This window comes from Anomaloglossus baeobatrachus, chromosome 4 (genome assembly GCF_048569485.1).
Source record: "Anomaloglossus baeobatrachus isolate aAnoBae1 chromosome 4, aAnoBae1.hap1, whole genome shotgun sequence".
NCBI lineage: Eukaryota > Metazoa > Chordata > Amphibia > Anura > Aromobatidae > Anomaloglossus > Anomaloglossus baeobatrachus.
In genome coordinates, this window is record NC_134356.1 from 559,453,816 (window position 1) to 559,478,957 (window position 25,142).

The following is a 25,142-nucleotide window of genomic DNA, read 5'->3' on the forward strand; positions in this document are numbered from 1 at the left end:
GGCCGGGGGTCAGCCTGCCGCCCCCTGGGCGAGAGACCGCGACTACAACCCCCGAGGCGCCCCCTGCCCCCGTTACAGTGCTACAACCGGGCAGGGGCCAGGGCACGACGGGTACGTGGACCCTAGGCTGGGAAGTAGCTTCACGCAGCCCAGTAATTTACCCGACAAGGATGGAGTCTTCACGAGCCATTCTCCACCTGCTCCAAAATCGGGGTACTATCGCAATGAGGGGGATAGGAATTCCCAAAACCGTCCAGAAAATCCGAAGCGTGAACCCTGAGAGCAAGCTCACTCCGTTAGCCACACAGGTGAGCGGGACCCGAGTAGTTTCAGGCATTAGGGATCCACAAAGAGTAAACACAGTGCCAAGAGACAAGGCTTCAGACCAACCAGCAATGTCAAAAGGGCACGGACCCAGCGTGCTCCAATAACATCTTCAGGACATTCAGGACTTTGGTTTACCCGTTGTCGGTGTCAGAATTCCTGGACTGTGTGAGTACGTGGTACCCCTCTCCTCTGGACGGGTCCCCATCCTTCCACTACTGAGCCCCGGGATACCTTCCCCTTGCCCACGGAGGGGTTAACATCACAAGCTGCCATCCCATCGCTCCCGGGCGCTCCCGCAAACGCAGCAGCGGTGGTATCCCACATTACCATGACCCGTGGGTGGCGTCACAAACTTTATTGTTCACCCCTTGCAAATAACCCCTTTATCATTTCGAGTGGCCGTGCAACCCCGCCTCAGGTCTGGAGACCCCTCGAGCCACTGCGGATCCGGATCCGAGCATGTCGCGGGGGCGGCACAATAGCAAGCTTTCGAGACTACTCGGGTCTCTTCATCAGGCTCAGTATAACACAAAATCTGAAGTCACATGTTTATACCTGACAGGACAAAGTATAGTGCAGTAAATAAGACAAGTGACGTGAAGCAGAACTATCAGTATGGGAAGGGGACAATCAGTTGTGTCAGTAAATATTAATTAATTTTTTATATTTTCTAAAATGTGAAAAAATGTATGTATGTATTTGAAAAAAAATAATGGTTTAAAACATTATTAATACTTTTTTATGACACATTACATTTAAGGTTTCTTAATATTTGCGATAGGTTTACTTTTTTTTTTTTACAGCATTGTCCCAGCAGATGGCACTGTCTCACTTTATACTCTGCATAACTATCATTCTTTTTGAAGTGCTTTTTAGAAGTTTTCTGCCCATCTCTGAACTCCTCCTTCTTAAATTGTCACTCCCTATAGCTCTGAAGGCTGTGACATCTCAGTTAGAACCTCAGATCTCTTTCGTCAGCTTGATGAAAGGAGCCTAAAGGGTAATAGATAGTGAAAAGGGATCAAATTCACTTTTAATCATGTTGCACGTGAGGAGAGGGTTTGTGGATGAGAAAACCCAACTAAATGAATTGAATAAACGTTTGGACCAGTACCTATCTAGAGTGAGGCAGCTAGAATCAGAGAACCAGGTACTGGTGGAAGAGATCCACAGACTTCGACAGGAAAGAGGCGCAGAATGGACCCAGGTTTACTTTAATGAATTATGCCTGCTGAGGAGAAATGTTGAAGAGCTCAGTGTCCAAAAATGTGAAGCAGAACTACAGAAGGACAACCTTTGGCAAGAACTCCAGGATTTGCAGGAATTATGGAACCAAGTGAGGTCCATGAGACTCAAAATTGACCAACAGCTAGAAATGCACAAGAAAGATTTGCAGCAAGCAAAGACTAATCAGGCAACATTGGAAGAATTGTATTTTCGCCTCCAACAAGAACGTGAGATCCTTCAAAATTCTCAGCAAGAAGAGATTTTGGCCCTGAGAGACCAGGCTATTCAGATGCCATTGCAAATTACCATGCAGGATGCGCGACACGGAATCAGCCTAAGGGATGTACAGAGTTTATCACTGGAGCTTTCAGAATCCTGGAAAGAAGCTTTCCTGGTTTACCAAAAAAAGATTGAGGAATTGGAGAACACACTGATGTTGGAGGAACAAGGACGTCTTGGGGTGGAGGAGGAGGTCAGAGGTCAGAAACTACAAATTGAAGAATTGCGCAAAGAATATGAGGAGCTAATAGGAATCGAAAAAATATTGCAAAAAGAGCTGTTGAGGATGAAGGAGAAGTACCACCTGGAGGAGGAAGAGTACCAGGTAGGAAACCCGTAGTATTAAAAAACACAAAAAATATTATCAACTTCATCAATAACGTCTAAACTAACAACTAAAAGCTCAGTTGTAAATATGTCTTTTATTTAGAGTAATTGAAAGAGAATTTGACTGCATGTTGTTAGATATGGAATTAGTGGTTAGGCTGTATAGGCCCTAATAAAAAATTATACCTTTTATTTAAAGATCCGATATGCCAGTCATGAGAAATCTAGTGTAGAAACCGTAAGCAAATCAGGTTAGAAGTGCACTGGGGCGTGTCAATGCACTTAGTAGAAGCAGTCCAGGTGCAAGAACACGCCCACAATTGTTTCTCACCTGATTTGCATATGGCTCTAATACAAGATTTCTCATGACTGCCATATCAGAGCTTTACAAAAAAAAAAAAGTTATCATTTAGTAACCTGTTCTTGTATTTCTGAAAACCTGAATGACATACAAGATTTCTGCAATTATGATTCCCACTGAGGTTGTTATTAAAGGGAATCTGTCACCAGGTTTTTGCTCCCCCATCTGAGAGCAGCATTAATGTAAAGAGAGAGACCCTGATTCCAGCGATGTGTCACTTACTGAGCTGTTTGCTGTCATTTTGATAAAATCAATGTTTTCTCTGCTGCAGATCTAGCAGTTATACAGATGTCATGAATATGCTGGACTACCTGGCAGCACACCAAGTAGTGCTGTAATTATAATCTACTGCTGATTACACAGTAATTGTATTAAAGCTACACTAAGCAGCCCAGTAAGTGACACAGTGCTGGAATCAGGATCTCTGTCTCTACATTATGCTGCTCTCAGATGGAGGAGCAAAAACCTGGTGACAGATTCCCTTTAAGTTTTTTGGGGTTCTGTATGCTGGGGCAGGACAAGTTCTCTTCCTGAAGTTCAGTTATCATATCAGTCTGATTAATAATCACTTATTTAATTTTCCATAAAAAAAAGTCAGTGACAGATCACAGAACATACAGTATTATCAGCCACTTAGTGTCTAAAGGAGAGGTCCCCAAACTTTCTGACCTCAACGAGCCACATTCAGCTCTGAGCGAGGTTCGCGAGCCACATCCAGCTACCGCCACCTTCACAGTTGTGACACCCAGAGTCCAGATTACCGGAATATAGACGGCCAAAGCTTTTCCACAGAAATCACAATGAGGTGGTTTACCAAGACCCAGGGTTTCCTATCTTACCCCAATTCAGACCTGCTTTTGTGCAGGGCTAATCACAAAAGTCACCATCTGAAGATCTGCTGTTCTTATGCGGGCTTTACACGAGACGAGCTATTGTGCGATGCATCGTCGGGGTCACGGTTTTTGTGATGCACATCCGGCCTCGTTCACGACGTCGTCTCGTGTGACACCTCCAAGCGACGCAGTATCGCTCACAAATCGTGAGTCGTGTACTCGTCGATCAGTTTTAAAAAATTGTTTAATTAAAATGGCGCCGGTTGTTCATCATACCCGGGGCAGCACACATCGCTCCGTGTGACACCCCGGGAATGGTGAACACAGCTTACCTGCGTCCCGCGGCTCCCGGCGGCTATGCGGAAGGAAGGAGGTGGGCGGGATGTTTACGTCCCGCTCATCTCCGCCCCTCCGGTTATATTGGCCGGCGGCTGTTTGACGTCGCTGTGACGCCAAACGTCCCTCCCCCTTTAGGAAGAGGATGTTTGCCGCCCACAGTGAGGTCGCTCAGCAGGTAAGTACGTGTGACGGGGGTTTCACGATATTGTGCGATACGGGCAACGATTTGCCCGTGACGCACAAACGACGGGGACGGGTACGATCGATCATGAAATCGCACGATTGGTCGACTCGTGTAAAGCCCGCATTAGTTATTTACTAGACGTGGTGTTAAGGCACCAAGCAGGCAGACAGCCACAAGCCACATATCATCGGCCCACGAGCCACATGTGGCACCTGACCTGCAGGTTGGTTGGGGACCCCTGGTCTAAAGAAATTGAAATTCAGAACTTGCTTTTTTAATATCATAAATTGTGTCACCCTGACTCAGAGTCTCTGTAATGGCCCCTTTGACCTTCCTCCTGGGCCTTCATCAATGGTAGTCTGCCTAATAATGCATCCAAGTCATAGTAGAGGTAACACGCATGCCATTCTGTAGTTTGGTGAAATTTGGGTGGCAAGCGTTGGTGCTGCCGCTCATCCCTGCTAGCTGACTATTATTTTGAAAACTCCGTTGAAGGAATTAAGAGGAACTACCGTACTTTAATTGTCAGCACCCCCAGTCCTCCCAATTTCTATTTCTGCTTGCAGAATGAAATATCCCAGGATCTCATCTATGCCATCACACTAATACATGCTGTATTGTATTTCCAGACTTGGTATACAGTTATGTGACCTATTAAAAGATTTCTGTAAACCTTAATCCCTTCTCAATCTGTAGTGACGTTATTAAAAATCTGCATGTTCCCCATGCACCTGCCATAGACACAGACAGTCAGGCTGGGCCTGTGTAACAGTAGAAGTAATGGGCGGACAGAAATAACTCCACTTGTTCCATATTTATCTTCTTTTGTATTTTTTAAAGGGGCTTAAAAGTAAATTACATTGATTGTCTGTAATAAGTATAAGCCTTTATTGTGTGATCTATGTGAGCTGTCCGATCAACAGAATAAACGGGCTGTGGTGCTGCAAGAGTCATCGCCGTCCATATGTGTGCGGCTGATTCTTCTGCCGGAGCTGGCACTGGTTGGCAAAAGTGACTGTGATCTGAGGGGATTAGATTGCTGATCTCTCCTTTCAAAACAGTGGCTCTGTTCCTACAGCTGTTTACATGGAAAAGTCTGACTGTGTATTAAAGGGAACCTGTCACCAGTTTTTTCACTATTAAACAAAAGTGTCACCTTCTGCAGCGCCTGGGCTGCATTCTATGAAGGTGCACCATGTGCCCTGACTCCCCTTGCAGACCCCAAAAATAACAATAAAAGATGACCGCCACGTATGCAAATTACCTCATCTAGTCGGGTGGGTGTCCTCTTTTTCTGCTCCTGTCCCCCCTAATGCCGCTGTTCACCGTCCTCCTTTCATGATTGACGTGATGACGCCTCAGTAATCATCCTCCTTGCTCTTTCAAATCTCGCAACTGTGCAGTCATCTCCGCTCACGCAGGCGCAGTTTCCTCTGCCATATCGCGAGCAGAGCATAAAACTTAGCTACCCTCGCTCGCACCGGTGAGCTAAATGCCTGAGAAAATACATTTTAATTCAAATGTAAATGAGGAGGCTTCGTTGGGTACTTGGTGTGAACATGAGTTTGGTGCACCGACACACCTCATCACTTGCATATTGGTGGCCTTCCTTCACTTCTGATTAGCAGTGCTCGCTTCTCCCTATTTCTTTTCTACTGACGTTGCTGTCATGATTCATGCTTGGCTCTGCCGTTAGTGAGCCGGTGCATGTATCATGCCCCCGGGGTTTAGGTCCCTTGGGAGAGGCCTGTTCATTCTGGCCTCATTCTGGGGGTCGCGCCGCCATATCTTTGTACTGCTACCTCCAGGACGCCACCAGTAATATTTCCGGTTCTGCTGCATGCACTGTTCCTGGGACAAGTTCTCTGTTTCTTGTCCTGCTACCCAATAATGTTCCTCCTGACCTCCATTCCTCTTGCCCGACCTAATTTCCATCCCTCCTGCCCGACCTGATCTCCGTATCCCCGACCTGACCTGACCTCCGTATCACCGGCCTGTCCTGACCTCCGTCCCTCCTTCCCAACCTTATCTCCATCCTCCTTGTCCTTCAGACTCCGGTACTGTTCCGTGTCCTCGACTCCCCCTCCACCCGTGCTTACTTGCTCTCCTGGTGTTCGACCTCGGCTCTGTTCTTTGGCTTTGGCTTGTTTTCTCCTCGGTACGGACATAGCATCTCAGCATAGACCCTGACTGATCGACTATCCCTGCTCTTGAGTTAGCGACCTCTAGTGAGCTTCTCTCCAAGTGCACTCAGGAGTTTTCTTTTTGACATTTGCTCACTGCACTCCTGTGTGTAATAGAGTAGACAGCGGCTTCAGAAGAAACGAGGCAGAAAACAGAATGCATCCAGCCACTGCGTGTGCTTTTATCAGCACACAAGACGGCAGCAAGCATTGTCAGTCAGAAGCGGAGGAAAGTCTCCAATATTCAAATGAGGAGGCATACCGGTGCATCAAACTCTTGGCCATCATGACAATGGTGTGCCGAAGCCTCCTCTTTTGGATTATAATTTAAAGTTATTTTCTCAGACCCTGTTTCAGTAACAGGTATAGTGCTAGCATGGTTGTTATATGGGCTAAGTTCCCTATATCACTGTACAGTCCATTTAAAATGCATTTTGGGGGTGGTGGACGCCTTTTAACAGCCAACGGAGACCAAGCTGCACAGGAAACTAGTTGTAAAGATGGGTCCAAAGTAGCTTCTTCTTGCCCGCCCTCTTAAGTGACAAGTATCTCACTGTATGCATGTATGCAAAATGTTATCCCAAAACCCATATAAAAACAACTGCTAAGCCAGGCACACACTTGCATTGACATGTGGTTTCTGACAAAGTTTTGGCAAATGTGCTGAAGTTTTGTAGGATATTTCTGCATAAATTGATAGATAAAAAAGTATCATTTTGAACAACATACAAAACAAGAACAATGGAGAACATAGTGTGCAGGTGAATGTTACCATGTTTGATTACCCAAACAACTTTTGAAGAAACAATTCTGTTGTACCAGTAATGTTCCCAAATGTTTTTAACCTGCAGATAAAAGATCAATAGCATTAAAATACTGTTCATCCGCCTTACTGAAAGTTCATAGGGAGACCACACAGGGAAATCAGAGGGCACCCGCAGGCACCAACATTGTATGAGCTCTCGGCCCCTGCCGTGTCAGTTTGTGCAGGGCTGAGGATTCAATACAGGCAGATGTCAATCATCAAAAGGAGAAAAGTAGACAACATCAACAAAGAGGGCGGCGTGAGCAGCTGACCATGCCAAAAGTGCACTGAAGCCCACTTATTTACCTATGGAATAAAACTGTTTTTACATAAAGCAAAATAAGCACTCCACACTATACCTCCTTTGGTACTTTTGAGTTACACAAAAAAGGCTCTGGCGTCGACCAGCTGTGTTCTCCTTAGTGATCGGGCTTGCAGGAGTTAATTTCTGCTAGCCTGCTGGTTACTTCTTGGATCACATGTTGTGGGAGACATATCAGAGTCACTCCCCTCCTTTTTAAGATGGAGGAGCCTGTCTTTCTATGCCGACTATAGCTTTAGCTACAGCGGTCCATGTGCTGTTGTGTCCTAGTCCTGCTGGTGATTGTATTGCTTTGTGTGTGCAGTTGTTCTGGAGTTTTCCCAACATCTCCTTTCCTCCCTGTTCTTATTTTCCTTCGTATCATTATTTGTCGAGTACCTCTGTGTGAGCGTGCTGTGTGATCGAGTTTTGTTTTCCCCTGTTTGCTTTTATCTGTGGGTTCAACCACTCCTGTCCTGGCCCTTCTCTGAGGTGAGGGAGGGGGTGTATTAGATCAGGGCTGTTCAGGAGCAGGGCAAGTAAGGCGGCCTAAACATCATCACCATTAGACGTATCTCTGAGGGTCAGTCTAGGAGTCCCGGTTATCCCATTACACCCCGTAATAGGGGTTGGCAGACTCCCTTAAGTTTTCTTTTTTATTTTAGGAGAGCTCTGATACATCACTTTCCACAAAGTTCCCTTCAAGTCATTGAACTTTACTTAGAGTGTTGTGTCACTGTCTAAAAACTGTATAGATCACTGCCACCCTAAGATCCTGGATCAATGAACTCTCAGTCAACATCAACGGGTTGTTCAGACTTGTGTCTATGAAGCTCTAAAGATATTTTTTGGCTGCATTATGTGTAGCTATAATTAAAAATGTCATAAGGGAGATTCCCACATTAAGCCATCTCTCTCTATGGCAAATAACTGAGAAATAAGTGTCTTGGAGATAGCTTTAACCAATGATAATAGCTGGGGCCCCATGGGTTAGAGAGGCTGGAGCCCCTTAGATCAGCTGCTGATCGCCATACTGGATTCCTTTTTAACAGAGGTTCTCTTAGTGAAAAATGTGTCTTAAAATTTGTTCTAGTATCACATGTACTCGTGATATAAGAACAGAACCTTTTAAAGAAGTCCTGAAATTAGATTTATGATTTGTCCATCATATAAAAGATTTTTTTGGGGTTTGGTGAGGCTGGTAGCTCTGGAAACCAAGCGATCTGACTGTTAGATAAGCTATTATCATGTCCCTTGGTTTTACAATTTTAACCCTATGAAGATAAACTCTATAGATTATATATTGTAGTTTTTCAGAATATCCCTTTCCTCATTAGCTACTTTATACAATGACTTGTTCCTAATGACAGATTCCTTAAGTGTTTTGTCAGCAGCCAAACAGGTGAAGAATGGCAGCAGACGTAACCCTTGCAGAAGTGTAACTAATAAAACACGTCCTCTGCTATATATACCCCATACATAAAAGCTGGTGGCCGATGAAAGCATGTGGGTTAAATATATACAATACAATTAGCAGAGCTGCTGACATGAAGGTTAAGCATGTGCGTAAATTACTTTCCATCAGAAAAAGTCATTACATGAAGCCTGTTGTGTGACGCCAGCCCTCTGCATTGGCAGGTGCTCGGGAGAACCTTAGAATAGCCATATGCAATATTATGGATGAATTGTACAGCATTCAGTGTTAGCGGTCGCATCAATTTTTTACGTCAAATTAGTAAAAAAAATAATACAATATGTCTATTTGGCATGGTGACAGCACTGTTGACTGCCATTACAGCTCCCACAGGCAGGACTATATTAATTCATGGATACGATAGCCACAGGCTTCAGTTTGGTCAGCGTTAAAGGGAATCTGTCAGCAGGTTTTTGCTATGTAATCTGAGGACAGCATGATGTTGGGATTAATTAACGTATCAGTCTGTGTGCTGTTGTTTACTTACAATAAAGGTTTTATAACCAGAAGATTATTGCTGTCCTCACTACCGTAAGTCTAAAATGCCTGCTAGACCGACCACACCCTCCTCTGATAAGCAGCTCACTGTCAATAGACAATGTACAGAGAGTTGTGGTGTGGGCGGGGTTAGCTTTCAGAGATCTAAGAATGCTAATTGTGTCACATCTGCTTTACCCAGTAAACTCAGGGTTCACCGGTGACCGCTAAACTCCCGAGTGACTGAATTGAGCAGCCCTCTCTCATACTCACCGATCCCCGTTCCCCGGCGCTGCACGGCATTCACACTGCTCCGGCGGCTTTTACTGTTTTGAAAAAGCCGGCCGCCCATTAAACAATCTGGTATTCCCTGCTTACCCCGCCCACCGGCGCCTATGATTGGTTACAGTGAGACACGCCCCCCACGCTGAGTGACAGGTGTCACACTGCACCCAATCACAGCAGCCGGTGGGCGTGTCTATACTGTGTATTGAAATAAATAATTAAATAATTAAAAAAAACGGCGTGCGGTCCCCCCCAATTTTAAAACCAGCCAGATAAAGCCATACGGCTGAAGGCTGGTATTCTCAGGATGGGGAGCTCCACGTTATGGGGAGCCCCCCAGCCTAACAATATGAGCCAACAGCCGCCCAGAATTGCCACATACATTAGATGCGACAGTTCTGGGACTGTACCCGGCTCTTCCCGATTTGCCCTGGTGCGTTGGCAAATCGGGGTAATAAGGAGTTATTGGCAGCCCATAGCTGCCAATAAGTCCTAGATTAATCATGTCAGGCGTCTATGAGACACCTTCCATGATTAATCTGTAAGTTACAGTAAAAAAACACACACACATGAAAAAATCCTTTATTAGAAATAAAAAACACAAACACATTCCCTCATTACCAATTTATTAACCCCCGACAAACCCTCCATGTCCGGCGTACTCCACAGTCCTCCAGCGTCGCGTCCAGCTCTGCTGCATGGAGGTGACAGGAGCAGCAGAAGACACCGCCGCTCCGGTCACCTCCACGCAGGTAATGAAGACAGCCGCGCGATCAGCTGATCTGTCACTGAGGTTACCCGCTGTCACTGGATCCAGCGGTGGCCGCGGGTAACCTCAGTGAAAGATCAGCTGATTGCGCGGCTGTCTTCATTACCTGCGTGGAGGTGACCGGAGCGGCGGTGTCTTCTGCTGCTCCTGTCACCTCCATGCAGCAGAGCTGGACGCGACGCTGGAGGACTGTGGAGTACGCCGGACATGGAGGGTTTGTCGGGGGTTAATAAATTGGTAATGAGGGAATGTGTTTGTGTTTTTTATTTCTAATAAAGGATTTTTTCATGTGTGTGTGTTTTTTTACTGTCACTTACAGATTAATCATGGAAGGTGTCTCATAGACGCCTGACATGATTAATCTAGGACTTATTGGCAGCTATGGGCTGCCAATAACTCCTTATTACCCCGATTTGCCAACGCACCAGGGCAAATCGGGAAGAGCCGGGTACAGTCCCAGAACTGTCGCATCTAATGTATGCGGCAATTCTGGGCGGCTGTTGGCTGATATTGTTAGGCTGGGGGGCTCCCCATAACGTGGAGCTCCCCATCCTGAGAATACCAGCCTTCAGCCGTATGGCTTTATCTGGCTGGTTTTAAAATTGGGGGGGACCGCACGCCGTTTTTTTTAATTATTTAATTATTTATTTCAATACACAGTATAGACACGCCCACCGGCTGCTGTGATTGGGTGCAGTGTGACACCTGTCACTCAGCGTGGGGGCGTGTCTCACTGTAACCAATCACAGGCGCCGGTGGGCGGGGTAAGCAGGGAATACGAGATTGTTTAATGGGCGGCCGGCTTTTTCAAAACAGTAAAAGCCGCCGGAGCAGTGTGAATGCCGTGCAGCGCTGCGCTGGAGATCGGGGATCGGTGAGTATATGAGAGAGGGGGTAAGAGGGATAGACTGACATGGACAGAGAGAGAGGGACAGAGATAGTGACGGACTGACAGAGATTAGTGAATGACAGACATTGTGAGGCGCTTCAGAACGCAGCTTTTCAGCTGCGCTCTGAAGCGGACCTTTTTTAAGCTGCGGTGCAGAGCGCACACCTGCGCACATAGCATCAGACACCAAAATCGTATGAGGGATGTCACACGTTACAATTGACTAGTTTCGTACTACCAAACGTCCAATGTATGAGGAATAAACGACGTGTATGCGATCACCGTATTTTCGTTCAATATCGATCGCATGTAGGTTTCACACGCAAATACATCACGAACGATGCCGGATGTGCGTCACTTACAACTTGACCCTGACGACGGATTGAAGGATTTATTGAAGTGTGTAAAGCAGGCTTTAGTGATACATCACTGGAATCAGGGTCTCTTTTCCTACATTATGCTGCTCTCAGATGAGGTAGCAATATAGCAATAACCTAATTACGGATCCCATTTAAGAAAAATATGGCCCTGACTATATAGTTTAGTCCTGAATGCAAAATATACTAAATTGGATGAAGATATGTTGCTTCATAGAGTGAGCTGAGTGACAGTCTCCAGTGGGAGCTAGCACCCATTTTGGCTGTCATAATATTGCCCAAAAACACATTCACCCATTAAATTTAATAGGGTTTTTTACCATCTTGATAGATGAATATTGTTGTTTGGGCTTGTTTTTACCCATTCTTGAGATGTTAACACCTTTCTTTTGTCTACAGCTCGTTACCTAGGTGACCATCCACTGCTGCAGTCTTGCAGCAGTGACCTAACATTCACAGCACTATTCTATGTGCTTGCATGCTTTGCTTTGAATCACTGGCGCGCACTGTTATTTCCTAATCCTAGCCAGTTCCAGTGCGATTTTTAGATAGCAGTGGTGGTCTGTCTCCTAGGCAACAAACTGTAAACAAAAGAATAGAAAGTGACAATATCTCAAGAACTGCTACAAATTTAATAAACAGTACATTGCAAAATGTATTATTTTTTCCAAGCATTGTCGTACAACACTCATCTATCTGTGAAGATGGGAATAATCCTTTAATTAGTTTGACAGAAAACGATGTGTCAAGAATTTATATGCATGACATTTTTAATTTACTATTTGCCATTCAGAAGTGTGAAAACACAGGGTAAGGCCAGGGCCACACGGGGCTCTACTGCGATCCTCGCATGACACTCGGCTCACGCTGGCAGGACAGCGGGAGCCGAGTGTCATGCAAGTGTCACTGCGAATGAGGTCTGTGAGGCAAATCTTGGGATATGAAGAGGAATTATGATTTCCAGTCATAATCGCTCTCATCACTCCCTGGCAGTGCCCCCTCCCTTCTTGTTCTCAATGTCCACCATCTGGGAAGGTGTCACATCCCAGCAACACATCCCATGGCCATCTCCTGTGATATGGAGATTAGATGATGTGGGAACAATGGACACAGGATGACTCCCTGCCGTGACCCTGTGGTAGGGGCTGCTATCTAATTAGCAAGGCTATGGAAGTATCCAGACAGAACGACTCCAGTAAAATATGGTTCATATCTCGCAAGCCATATTTCCGATAAAAATGGCAACCATAAGAATGGTGTCTCCGCATGCGGACGATGCTGGCACACCTTTTTTATGGAAGTGGGAGCTTGGGAAGTACCCCAGGCGTGATATCAGCCAATGGGGAACTAGTAGACAAGTCATGAGTCCTCTCGTTCTGTAGCTAAATTCATAACTGTCACAATGAGAGCGTTGGCGTCCGCCTACGACGCTCCCAGGCAAAGTTATGGCCCATATTCCATGTTGTGGATATTGTCCATAACTCCAGCCAGGGGTGGAGCAGTGCTCCCTCTGAGGTCACTAAGGTAGGAGGGGACCTGGATTTGCCCAGGTTGATAACCCTACTTCGGCCATTTTCCAGTGTTCTTTCGCCGGGGGTCACGTGTAGGAAACATCTGTGGGAAAGATCCTGGAAACCTGGTCTACAGCGCCCCCCTGTGGCCAGACGCACAAGGTAACTGCTGGAACTGTGTATGCCTGTTTGTAAACCATGCTTTATCTGTAACTGTACTCTGTCATATGTATATTCTGTAGATTCCCTATTGTATATATTGTAGTTCTAGTGTGCTTTAGGCTGATTAAATTATATAATTAATCTTGGGCTGTTCTGTTATCTCGATCTTGAATCCCACGTCCGTGTGTTCGGCTAATAGTTACCGTGAAGCGGTTGGTGGCAGCGAGTTGTGCCAAGGATTATTGTGGGGAGGCCAGTGAGAGGCGAGGAGGTTTTTATATATTCCGCCCGCGGAGGTCGGGGGAATATATACCCTGCTCTCACCGGGGACCCTTCAATAATCGGCATAAGTAGTATAGCGGCCTCCTTGCTTATTGTCGGGCAATTCCATAATTGGCCTGACTATAAGAGGGGCGCTAGAGAGCGCGTCACGTGCTCTGCCTGTCGGTCGGGAGGTATAAAGGAGGGTTGACTCCTGCTTGTTACCCCCCGATCGTGACGTACTGGTAGCCAGCGCGGGGGATTTCTGAGTGACCCCCCCGGTGGTTCGTGACATATTGGTGGCAAGCGGTGGGATCGAGATAATAGTGTGTGTGAGTGTGAGACCCATACTCCCAGACACTAAAGACTGCCTGCAGCAGCTGTGGCTGCTGGGGTCTTCAGACTAGCTCAACACTAGAGTGTCAGAGTGCAGATACTGTAAGGTGTGTGGGCGCATCAGGTGTCAGTTCTGTGTCAGTGACCAAAGTCTGCAACAATGGCTGAGAGCACCAGGAGCAAAGCCAAAGGAATGGCCGATGCTCAGGCCAGAGACGATGAGGAGGTTGTCCACGAGCCCTCCAAGAGCCCGACGCCAGAGAACAGCTCTGCAGAGGACATCGCACAACCTGGCACTGCTGGACAAAATGAGGAGGAGCTCGCCCAAGGGTCCTCAACGAGCCAGATGCCAGTCCTCCGCTCTGAAATGGACAGTGAATCACCTGGCTCTGCAGCGTGCCGCAGATCACCACTTGCCAATCCCTCCGGCCTGAGAGGTGCAGAGGCCCTCCTTCAAGCTGCCTTGGCCAGGCTTATGGCTGGAGACCGGGATACCTACGAGATTCTCATGGCCGAGCGTGAGCGACAGGCAGCGCGTGATGCTGAGGCTGCGGAGCGGCAAGCAGCGCGTGAGGCTGCGGAGCGGCAAGCAGCGCGTGAGGCTGAGGCTGCGGAGCGGCAGGCAGCGCGTGAAGAGCGACAGCAACAGGCAGACCGTGACCACCAGCTGCAGCTAGCTCAGCTCCGGCCCTCATCAGTCACCCGTGACCTTCAAGACACCAAACTTCCAAAGGTCCGTGTTGAGGACTTTCCCGTGCTGGAGAAGGATGGAGACTTGGACTCTTTCCTGACTGCTTTTGAACGGACTTGCCTGCAGCACCATCTGGACAAGGACCAGTGGGCCAAATACCTGACCCCCCGTTTAAGGGGTAAGGCCCTGGATATCCTTGGGGACTTGCCTGCTGAGGCAGATCAGGGCTACGACACAATCAAGCGGGCCCTGATCCAACAGTACAACCTCACTCCGGAGTCCTACCGCAAGAAGTTCCGGACCCTGCAGAAGGGACCAAAGGACTCCTGGGCTGACCACCGGCGGGCACTTGCCCGAGCTGCCGACCACTGGACCCAAGGCCTGCAGCTTTCCACCGGACCGGAGATCCTGGACTTGTTCATCACGGAGCAACTCTTGTGGAACTGCCCTGAGGATCTCCGCCAGTTCATCCGAGACCAGAAGCCAAAGGGGTCCACGGCTACAGCTGCCCTGGCCGATGACTACACCAACAATCGGGCTCCTGAGGCCAGGAGAGCAGCCACCAGCAGCACCTGGAGAGGGGGTAAGATGAACTCTGCGACTGCCCCACCTGCCCCTAGACTGCAGGGGGTGTCCCCCTCAACTCCCCTCTCCAGGCCCGTGGCAGAACCAAGACGGTGCCACCAGTGCAACCTACCTGGACACTTCAAGGCCATGTGCCCTCAGCGTCCCAAGGCCCCGGCTCCGTCCCCGTCCCAAGGGCCGCCCAAGGTGTATTGTGTGGGTGGGGGTGGTGGTAGGTCCCTGGACAGCTTCCAACCTGTCACCGTCGGCCGGTCTGTGACCATAGGACTGCGAGACAGCGCCTCGGAGGTGACTCTGGTGCGGCCTGAGATGGTGTCCCCCCAAGACTTGGTACCTGGAAAAACCCTCGCTGTCTCCGGGATTGGAGGCATTGACCCGGCGCTGCCTGTTGCTGGCATTTATGTGGACTGGGGCGCAGGGCGAGGGGTGAGGGAGGTAGGGGTAACTGATCGGATCCCTGCAAACGTGCTACTTGGGACAGATTTGGGGCAGATAACCTCCCAGTTTGGGCCCCCCCCAAGGGCTGACCCTTCAGCCAGTACTGACATGCCTCCGGACAATGTTAATGTGTTCTCCATGAATGATGCAAGGGAGGAGGGAGTGAACTCTGATACTTCTGCTTGCATAGACACCATAGACACAAACACAGCTGCAGCTGTGACAGGGGAGGGGGTCAGAGAAAGGTGTGACCATGCCTCTACAAGTAATCAGCCTGTGAGCTGGGATCTGTTGCCCTCTGCAGGGATAAGCAGAGAGCAGGGTGCTGCAGGGGGAGGACCAGTGTGTGGGGTGGGGGCTACCACAGCAAATGTGGGGTCCCCAGAGATTTCACAGCGGGGTTCTGTTGCTGCAGGGGGGAACAGGCAGGTGAGATTGGGGCCGGTCCCGGAGCGGAAGTGCTCCCAGGTAAAATCTCGGTACATGGTTCCCCCACAACCGGGGTGTCAGGAAGCCAGGTAGGTCTGCCTGAACCGGCGACTTGGTCAGGAACGGAGGAGGAGCAGGCACGACCCACGGTCGCAGCGGCTGTGGCCGCTGTCACCCGCAGTGGGAGTGCTGGAAGCCAAGGGGCCTCCCGGAGGTCCGATAGCTCTTCCCCTTCTGACCAAGTGGCAGCCGAGTCAGGTGGAGGCCAGGACACAGGTCCTGGGGTACTGACCGAAGATGTGACAGTCTCGTCGATTCTGGCCACATCTAGTCAGGGGTTTCAGGCAGCGTTAGAAGCTGACGACAGCCTGAAAGCTCTAAAGGAGCAGGCGGCACAGCCTCCCTCGGACTCGGACCCGGAGCGAGTGGTCTGGGACCAAGGACGGCTGTACCGGGTCACGGTCCAGCAGGGTTCACCGGAGGCGTGGCCCAGGGACCGACAGTTGGTGGTACCCTATCCGTTCCGGACGGAGTTGTTGCGGATCGCACATGAGATTCCGATGGCCGGACACCTAGGGATCGCTAAGACCAAGGCCAGGTTAAACCAGCATTTCTACTGGCCAAAAATGGGGGCCGATGTGGTTGCCTACTGCCGTTCGTGTGAAACCTGTCAGAGAGTGGGGAAGGCGGGGCCACACCCCAAAGCCCCACTGGTATCTCTGCCAATCATCGATGAGCCTTTCAGGAGGGTGGCTGTGGATCTGGTCGGCCCGCTGGCCATCCCCAGCAGCTCCGGGAAACGCTTCATACTAACGGTAGTGGACTATGCCACCCGGTACCCAGAAGCAGTGGCCTTGTCGTCCATTCGGGCTGACAAGGTGGCCACCGCCTTGCTGGAGATTTTCTCCCGAGTGGGTTTTCCCCAGGAAATGCTCACTGACCGGGGGACCCAATTCATGTCCCAGCTGATGGAGGCCCTCTGTAAGCAAGTCCAGGTGCGACATCTGGTGGCCAGCCCGTACCATCCACAGACTAATGGCCTGTGCGAGCGGTTCAATGGCACCCTAAAGCAGATGCTTAAGATGTTGGTCGACTCCCACGGGCGTGACTGGGAGCGGTATCTCCCACACCTGTTATTTGCTTACCGGGAGGTTCCACAGGCCTCAACGGGATTCTCACCGTTTGAGCTCCTGTCCGGGCGACGTGTGCGGGGCCCCCTGGCTCTGGTGAAAGAGGCTTGGGAAGGGGATTTAGCCACCCCTGGAGTGTCGGTTATCGAGTATGTCATGCGCTTCCGGGACAAAATGCAGGCCTTGACGCAACTGGTACACGACAATATGGCTCAAGCCCAGGCCGATCAGAAGCATTGGTACGACCAGAACGCTTGTGAGAGGACCTACCAAGTGGGTCAAAAGGTGTGGGTACTGGTCCCCGTACCACAGGACAAGCTTCAGGCAGCCTGGGAAGGCCCATACCTCGTGTACCAGCAGCTCAACCCTGTAACGTACCTGGTCACCCTGGACCCTGCTCGTGGAAGGCGGAAGCCCTTCCATGTGAACATGATGAAGGCACATCATGAGCGGGAGGCATGTGCGCTCCCCGTGTGCAACCTGCCCGAGGAGGGAGAAGCGGAAACCCTCTTGGATATGCTAGCCCAGGTTAGGGCAGGCGGATCCATTGAGGATGTGGAGGTTGGCCACCAGCTCTTGGAGGACCAACGGTCCCAGCTGTGGGCCACCCTACACCCCTTCCGGGGGTTGTTTACCAACCAGCCCGGAAGGACTAACTTGGCTGTCCATCACGTGGACACTGGGGATCATCCCCCGATCCGGCGTTCAGCATATCGGGTCTCCCTGGAGGTGCAGCAACACATGCGCCAGGAGATTGACGAGATGCTGAAGCTGGGGGTGATCCAGGCATCCAACAGCGCTTGGGCCTCGCCTGTAGTCCTCGTCCCTAAGAAGGACCGAACCACTCGGTTCTGCGTGGACTACAGGGGGCTCAATGCTGTCACGGTCGCCGATGCGTACCCAATGCCACGCATCGATGACCTGCTCGATCAGTTGGCCGGGGCTCAGTACCTGACCATCATGGACCTGAGCCGGGGATATTGGCAGATCCCCCTGACTCGCAAGGCCAGGGAACGCTCTGCCTTTATTACCCCATTTGGACTGTACGAGTCCACGGTGATGCCATTCGGGATGAGGAATGCCCCTGCCACTTTCCAGCGGATGGTCAACACCCTGCTCAAGGGACTTGAAGGGTACGCGGCTGCGTACCTGGATGACATTGCCGTCTTCAGTCCCACCTGGGAAGATCACCTAGAGCATCTAGCACAGGTGCTCAGGCGGATCCACCAGGCAGGTTTGACCATCAAGCCGGGAAAGTGTCAGCTGGCCATGAGCGAGGTCCAGTACCTCGGTCACCGGGTAGGCGGGAGAACACTGAAGCCCGAGCCTGAGAAAGTGGAGGCCATCGCATCCTGGCCCACCCCCAGGACCAAAAAGCAGGTGATGTCCTTCTTGGGGACCGCCGGGTACTATAGAAGGTTTGTTCCACGCTATAGTAGCCTGGCAAAGCCCTTGACGGACCTCACCAAGAAGAAGCTGCCCTCTGCAGTCGATTGGACAATGGACTGCGAGACAGCCTTCCGGGCCCTAAAGGACGCCCTGTCCAGCCCGCCCGTGCTACAGGCAGCCGACTTCACGCGGCCGTTTGTAGTACAGACCGACGCCAGTGACTTCGGTCTCGGTGCGGTGCTCAGCCAGGTGGACTCTGCGAGCCAAGAGCACCCAGTCTTGTACCTGAGCAGGAAGCTGTTACCAAGGGAAGTGGCCTATTCCACGATGGAAAAGGAGTGCCTGGCCATAGTGTGGGCCCTGCAGCGTCTGCAACCCTATCTATACGGGCGCCACTTCATCGTGGAGACGGACCACAATCCCCTCAGCTGGTTGCACACCGTCTCTGGGACGAATGGGCGATTGTTGCGATGGAGCCTTGCGCTCCAGCAATACAACTTCACCATTCGCCACAAAAGGGGCCGGGACCACGGTAACGCAGACGGGCTGTCATGACAAGGAGAGGTCGCGGACGGGCGCACGGGGGAACACCGGAGTGTGCTGCCCCCTAGCGCCCTCAAAAGGGGGGAGGTGTGAGGCAAATCTTGGGATATGAAGAGGAATTATGATTTCCAGTCATAATCGCTCTCATCACTCCCTGGCAGTGCCCCCTCCCTTCTTGTTCTCAATGTCCACCATCTGGGAAGGTGTCACATCCCAGCAACACATCCCATGGCCATCTCCTGTGATATGGAGATTAGATGATGTGGGAACAATGGACACAGGATGACTCCCTGCCGTGACCCTGTGGTAGGGGCTGCTATCTAATTAGCAAGGCTATGGAAGTATCCAGACAGAACGACTCCAGTAAAATATGGTTCATATCTCGCAAGCCATATTTCCGATAAAAATGGCAACCATAAGAATGGTGTCTCCGCATGCGGACAATGCTGGCACACCTTTTTTATGGAAGTGGGAGCTTGGGAAGTACCCCAGGCGTGATATCAGCCAATGGGGAACTAGTAGACAAGTCATGAGTCCTCTCGTTCTGTAGCTAAATTCATAACTGTCACAATGAGAGCGTTGGCGTCCGCCTACGACGCTCCCAGGCAAAGTTATGGCCCATATTCCATGTTGTGGATATTGTCCATAACTCCAGCCAGGGGTGGAGCAGTGCTCCCTCTGAGGTCACTAAGGTAGGAGGGGACCTGGATTTGCCCAGGTTGATAACCCTACTTCGGCCATTTTCCAGTGTTCTTTCGCCGGGGGTCACGTGTAGGAAACATCTGTGGGAAAGATCCTGGAAACCTGGTCTACAGCGCCCCCCTGTGGCCAGATGCACAAGGTAACTGCTGGAACTGTGTATGCCTGTTTGTAAACCATGCTTTATCTGTAACTGTACTCTGACATATGTATATTCTGTAGATTCCCTATTGTATATATTGTAGTTCTAGTGTGCTTTAGGCTGATTAAATTATATAATTAATCTTGGGCTGTTCTGTTATCTCGATCTTGAATCCCACGTCCGTGTGTTCGGCTAATAGTTACCGTGAAGCGGTTGGTGGCAGCGAGTTGTGCCAAGGATTATTGTGGGGAGGCCAGTGAGAGGCGAGGAGGTTTTTATATATTCCGCCCGCGGAGGTCGGGGGAATATATACCCTGCTCTCACCGGGGACCCTTCAATAATCGGCATAAGTAGTATAGCGGCCTCCTTGCTTATTGTCGGGCAATTCCATAATTGGCCTGACTATAAGAGGGGCGCTAGAGAGCGCGTCACGTGCTCTGCCTGTCGGTCGGGAGGTATAAAGGAGGGTTGACTCCTGCTTGTTACCCCCCGATCGTGACGTACTGGTAGCCAGCGCGGGGGATTTCTGAGTGACCCCCCCGGTGGTTCGTGACAAGGTCCAATCATGCGATCGGACCACAGTTGCGGGAGTCGGGCCGCCTCTGAGGTGGGGCGGGCTAGTGCTGAGGTGGGACGGGCCAGTGCTGAGGAGGGGCGGGCCAGTGCTGCAGAGGGTCGGGCCGGCGCTGTGGAGGGGAGGGAGGGTTTTATCTCCCTCTCTCCTCCGTTGCTGGCTATTGCCATTCTCGCCCTGCACTCGCAGTACACCGGTGTACCACGAGTGCAGTGCGATTTTTCTCTCGCCCCATAGACTTGAATGGGTGCGAGATAATCTAGGATCGCATTACAGTCGCAGCATGCTGCGATTGTTTTCTCGGTCCGATTAGGGCTGAGAAAATAATCGCTCATGGGTGCTGGCACATAGGGTAATATTGGCCTGAGTGGAATGCAATGTTTTATCGCATTCCACTCACTCTGATTTTCATGCCGTGTGCCTTAGGCCTAATAATAAATGTTGAAGCTGTGGTGGTGGTAATTTTAGTTGTCTTTTTACTAATAGGCTGGGTGCATACAACATTACATTTTTTGCATCTGAGTAAAACTGTCCGATTATGCTAATTATGCTCTGAGTGACAGCATGCCTGACTCTTCCAATCACAGATGCCAGTGGGCAGGTCTATATCGTACAGTAAAATAATAAAAAAAATTGAAATAGGGTTCCCCTATATTATGCTACTAAGCGCAGATAAAGCAGAATCAAAATAAGAGGAACCGCACGCAGCTTATTTTTTTATTTAAATAAAGAATTAAACCGGTGTTCAGTTGCCCCCAATTTTGATATCCAGCCAAAGTAAATCCGATAGCTAGGGGCTGGTATTCTCAGGCTGGGGAGACCCATGCTTATTGGCCCCCCCCAGCCTAAAAATCGCAGCCTGCAACCCCCCAGAATTGCCACATCCATTAGATGTGACAATTCCAGCACCTCCCGATTGACCTGTTGCAGTGGCAATTGGGGTGATAAGGGGTTAATGTCAGCTCACAGCTGCCACTAAGCCCCTAGATTAGTAATCCCCTCATTACTATTCTGTAACGGAGAAGAAATGAACACAAACACCGAAAAAATCCATTATTTGAAATAAAATACAAAAAAGCACCTTTTACTACTTTATTAACCTGCTGTGTACTTCAGGCAGAGACTAAGAGGTACTTTGCATGCTGTGATATCGCAAGCCGATGCTGCGATGTCGAGCGCGATAGTTCCCGCCCCCGTCGCAGCAGCGATATCTTGTGATTGCTGGCGTTCGCTATGCCAGCGTCACATGCACTTACCTGTCCTGCGACGTCGCTCTGGCCGGCGACCCGCCTCCTTCCTAAGGGGGCGGGTCGTGCAGCGTCACAGCGACGTCACATGGCAGGCAGCCAATAGCAGCGGAGGGGCGGAGATGAGCAGGATGAAAACATCCCGCCCAGCTCCTTCCTTCCACATTGCAGCCGGGACACAGGTAGGAGATGTTCCTCGCTCCTGCGACTTCACACACAGCGATGTGTGCTGCCGCAGGAACGAGGAACTACATCGTACCTGTCGCTGCACCGGCATTATGGAAATGTCGGACCCTACACCGATGATACGATAACGACGCTTTTGCGCTCATTAATTGTATCAAAAAGGATTTGCACACTACAATATCAACTGCGATGCCGGATGTGCGTCACTTTCGATTTGACCCCACCGACATCGCACCTGCGATGTCGTAGTGTGCAAAGCCCACCTTAGTGAGCCACACGATCTGCGGTGACATCAATCAGGTTAGCCACGGCCACAGCTGGAGGTTCCCCTGGCCCTCCACCTGTGATTGCAGGTAGCCTGACCTCAGGGGAACTTAATGAACTCAGTGACCTCACCTCAGGTGAGGTGGGAACCTCCAGCTGTGGCTGCAGCTAACCTGACTGGTCACTGCTCAGTCTCTGCCTGACGTCCACGGCAGGCAGCCATGTACCATGATCACGCGCTGTGACTTCAGATGTAACAGAGCTTGAATCGTCATGGTACCTCGTGGGGATTATATCAGACCTGCAGGGTGTTTTTGGGGTTAATAAAGTGGTGAAATAGGGTGCTTTTTTGTCTTTTCTTTCAAATAAAGGTGTTTATTTACTTTCTCTTACAGATTAGTAATAGGAGGTGTCTCATAGACACCTCTCATTATTAATCAAGGGCTTAGTGGCAGCTGTGGGCTGACATTAACCCTTTATTACCCTGTGCAATTGGGAAGAGCTGGGTAAAGTGCCTGGATTGTTGCATCTAATGAATGCAGCAATCATGGGCGACTCCAGGCTGCTATTTTTAGTCTGGGGGCCTAATATGCACGGGTTTCCCCAGCCTGAGATATACCAGCCTCCAGCTGTCGGGCTTTAGCTTGGCTGGGTATAAAAATTGCTTTTTTTGCCGCATGTGGATTCTCTTATTTTGACACACAGCCAAACTAAGCACAAGGCTGGGGGCTGCAGCCTATAGCCGTATGCTTTATCTGTCCTGGGGAGCATAATATGGGGGGACCCCACATCAATTTTTTTTATTTATTTATTTTTACTATACAATATAGACCCGGAGACTGGGTCTGTGATTGGAAGTATCAGTCATGCTGTCACTAAGCATGGGGGCGTGTCTGACTGCAATCAATCACAGACGCCGGTGGGTGGGGGAAGCAGTGCATATGCAATGAAGGTAATGAGCGACCCCGGAAGTGAATGAGCAGCCGCGGGAGCAGTTACAGCCTCGCCAGTGACTCGGTAAGCATAGCGCATTCGTTTTTATAATTTTTTCTTTATTTTTCCTTTTTTTTTATTACACAAGTGCCAGGCTCAGCACTCGGGTACCTTTGAACCCGCAGGGGTCGGACTTTACAGTTCCGTTACAGTTACAGTACAGGTCCGCTCATCACTATTTTCACCCATTGAATATAAAAAAAGCACAGTAAACACATGCAGCGTATGGACATAGCCTTATACTCAATACAGGAGTTGCGCCCATCTGAGCGTCCGACTGCTCGTCACGAGTATAGAGCACCCGAGCATGGTAGTGCTCACTCATAACTATTCATATAAGCCGCAAGTGTTATCGCAATATATACCTTTGCCTCAACTCAATTGAGAAGTCTAGTGAATGACACTTTTCACTACATCTGTATAACATATATACCATGTTGTTGCTGTTACATGTGGCTGTCTAGCTTTACAGCTGAATTCACCTAAAACAAGTCTTCCTTAAATCGCCAGTAAATGTCCGGATTGGTTTCAAACTATGGGGTCTAACATAGAAAACATTAGCTCTGGCTTATAGTCTTTCTGGTTTCTAACTAAGAGATTGTAAACGCTCACAAGCGTCTAAAGTAGTAACCTGACATAATTTCCACAGGGGATTACATCATCTGGATAAGTCATTCATGCTGTAATTTCCTGTGACATAGGATTTTGGATTTTTTCCTTATTTTTTAAACAGAAGCTTGGAAAATGTACAAACCAGGCTTTTTCTGCAGGCTTCAGCTGTCCTTGATGGACATATGAGTATATAATAGTAATCCATGTATATGTAGCACATAGAATACACCACAACGTTAGCCATGGAAACAATAAAAATGTTTACATCTCATATCTGATATTCATGCCAAGAATGCCGATAGGAATCGGAGAAGTTACTGACAGATCGGCAGCACAGACTGGGATAACATTCATTATTACTGATGAATGGTGTCATGAGTAGGTGAGTACTGTGCAGCTCCTTACAGAGAGGACCTGTCACCTCTCCTGACGTCTGTGTTATTGGATAACTATGCTTCACAAAATAATAATAACAGTTCTCTTTGGCGCGAAAAGTTCCCGCTCGAGCGTCTTCTCGAGTAGCAGAAGCGCAAAGGCCAAAACTCCGCCCCAATAGAGGAGGGGCCGGAAAGAAGCTAAGGGGGACGCGATGGCGGCTGGCTGCATGTGAGAGCAGCTATAAAAGCAGGGACACCAGGACTCTGCAGACATCTTGTTCCTGGGAGAAGCCGCCAGCAGCATGTGGATGCCATCCCGCAACACCGTAGCCCCCGCGCCTGGAACCGCGGCGTGGGTGGAGATCCGGACCGCGCAGCTCTACCAACGGCTGCAGGTTAAGATGCAGCTCCTCATGGAGGAGTGGGAGACCGACATGGCGGACGTTATAGCAGCCGTGCGGAGACGCGAGGAGTAGGCGGAGGAAGGAAGGGTGAGTGACCCACGCCCCGATGCCCTGGAAGGGCCGGTCATCGCGGCTGCGGGACCCGGTCCAAGCCCTCTCCCCCCGCTGCCTCCCTCGCCACCCGTCTCGAAGGTCGTGACCCCGCCACTAGGCCTGCTACCACCGCAACCGGTAGCACTACCCAGCATGCCCGCCCAGGCGGGCCGACCTGCAGCCGGAGCCCATAGTCGACCGGAGATGATGCCTTGGAAGGCTCCGAAAACTGCACCGGAGGTGTCTCCAGAGAAAGTCCCCGAGCCGGAGCCGATGACCCGCTCCAAGCCGGAGGCCCAGCTGCGGAAAGCCCCTGTGCCCATCCCCCACACCTCGGCTGAGGTAGCGCCGGGTTGTCGCTGCAAGGTGGCGCCCAAGGCCAAGACACCGCGGGACTTGTCGCCCAGATCCCTGACAGTGGGCAACATCCAGAATGTCCCGCGGGGCCCGACCCGTGCGCCGGAGCTCGCAGCAGCGCTGTATTGGGACAGGGAGCCGGTACCGCTGGGCCTGGAGATCAGAGAGAGAGAGAGGAAGAAGGCGGAGCTGGTGGCCCGAGCAATTAGAGAAAAGGAGAGCCTCCGGCAAACAATATTCCGCGTCCGGGAACCGCTGTATGAAGGACAGGTGAGGCGGTTT

The 25,142-nt window shown here is 50.0% G+C and overlaps 1 protein-coding gene across 1 annotated transcript in view; it reads left to right on the forward strand.

The window, feature by feature from the left end:
• The first annotated feature begins 1,278 nt into the window (after positions 1-1,278).
• SYNM (synemin) overlaps positions 1,279-25,142 on the forward strand; it is a 92,726-nt gene continuing 68,862 nt past the window's right edge. The window contains exon 1 of the mRNA XM_075345989.1: positions 1,279-2,158. Coding sequence (XP_075202104.1) covers positions 1,367-2,158 — 792 coding nt within the window. The 5' untranslated portion in view covers positions 1,279-1,366. The remainder of the gene's footprint in view (positions 2,159-25,142) is intronic.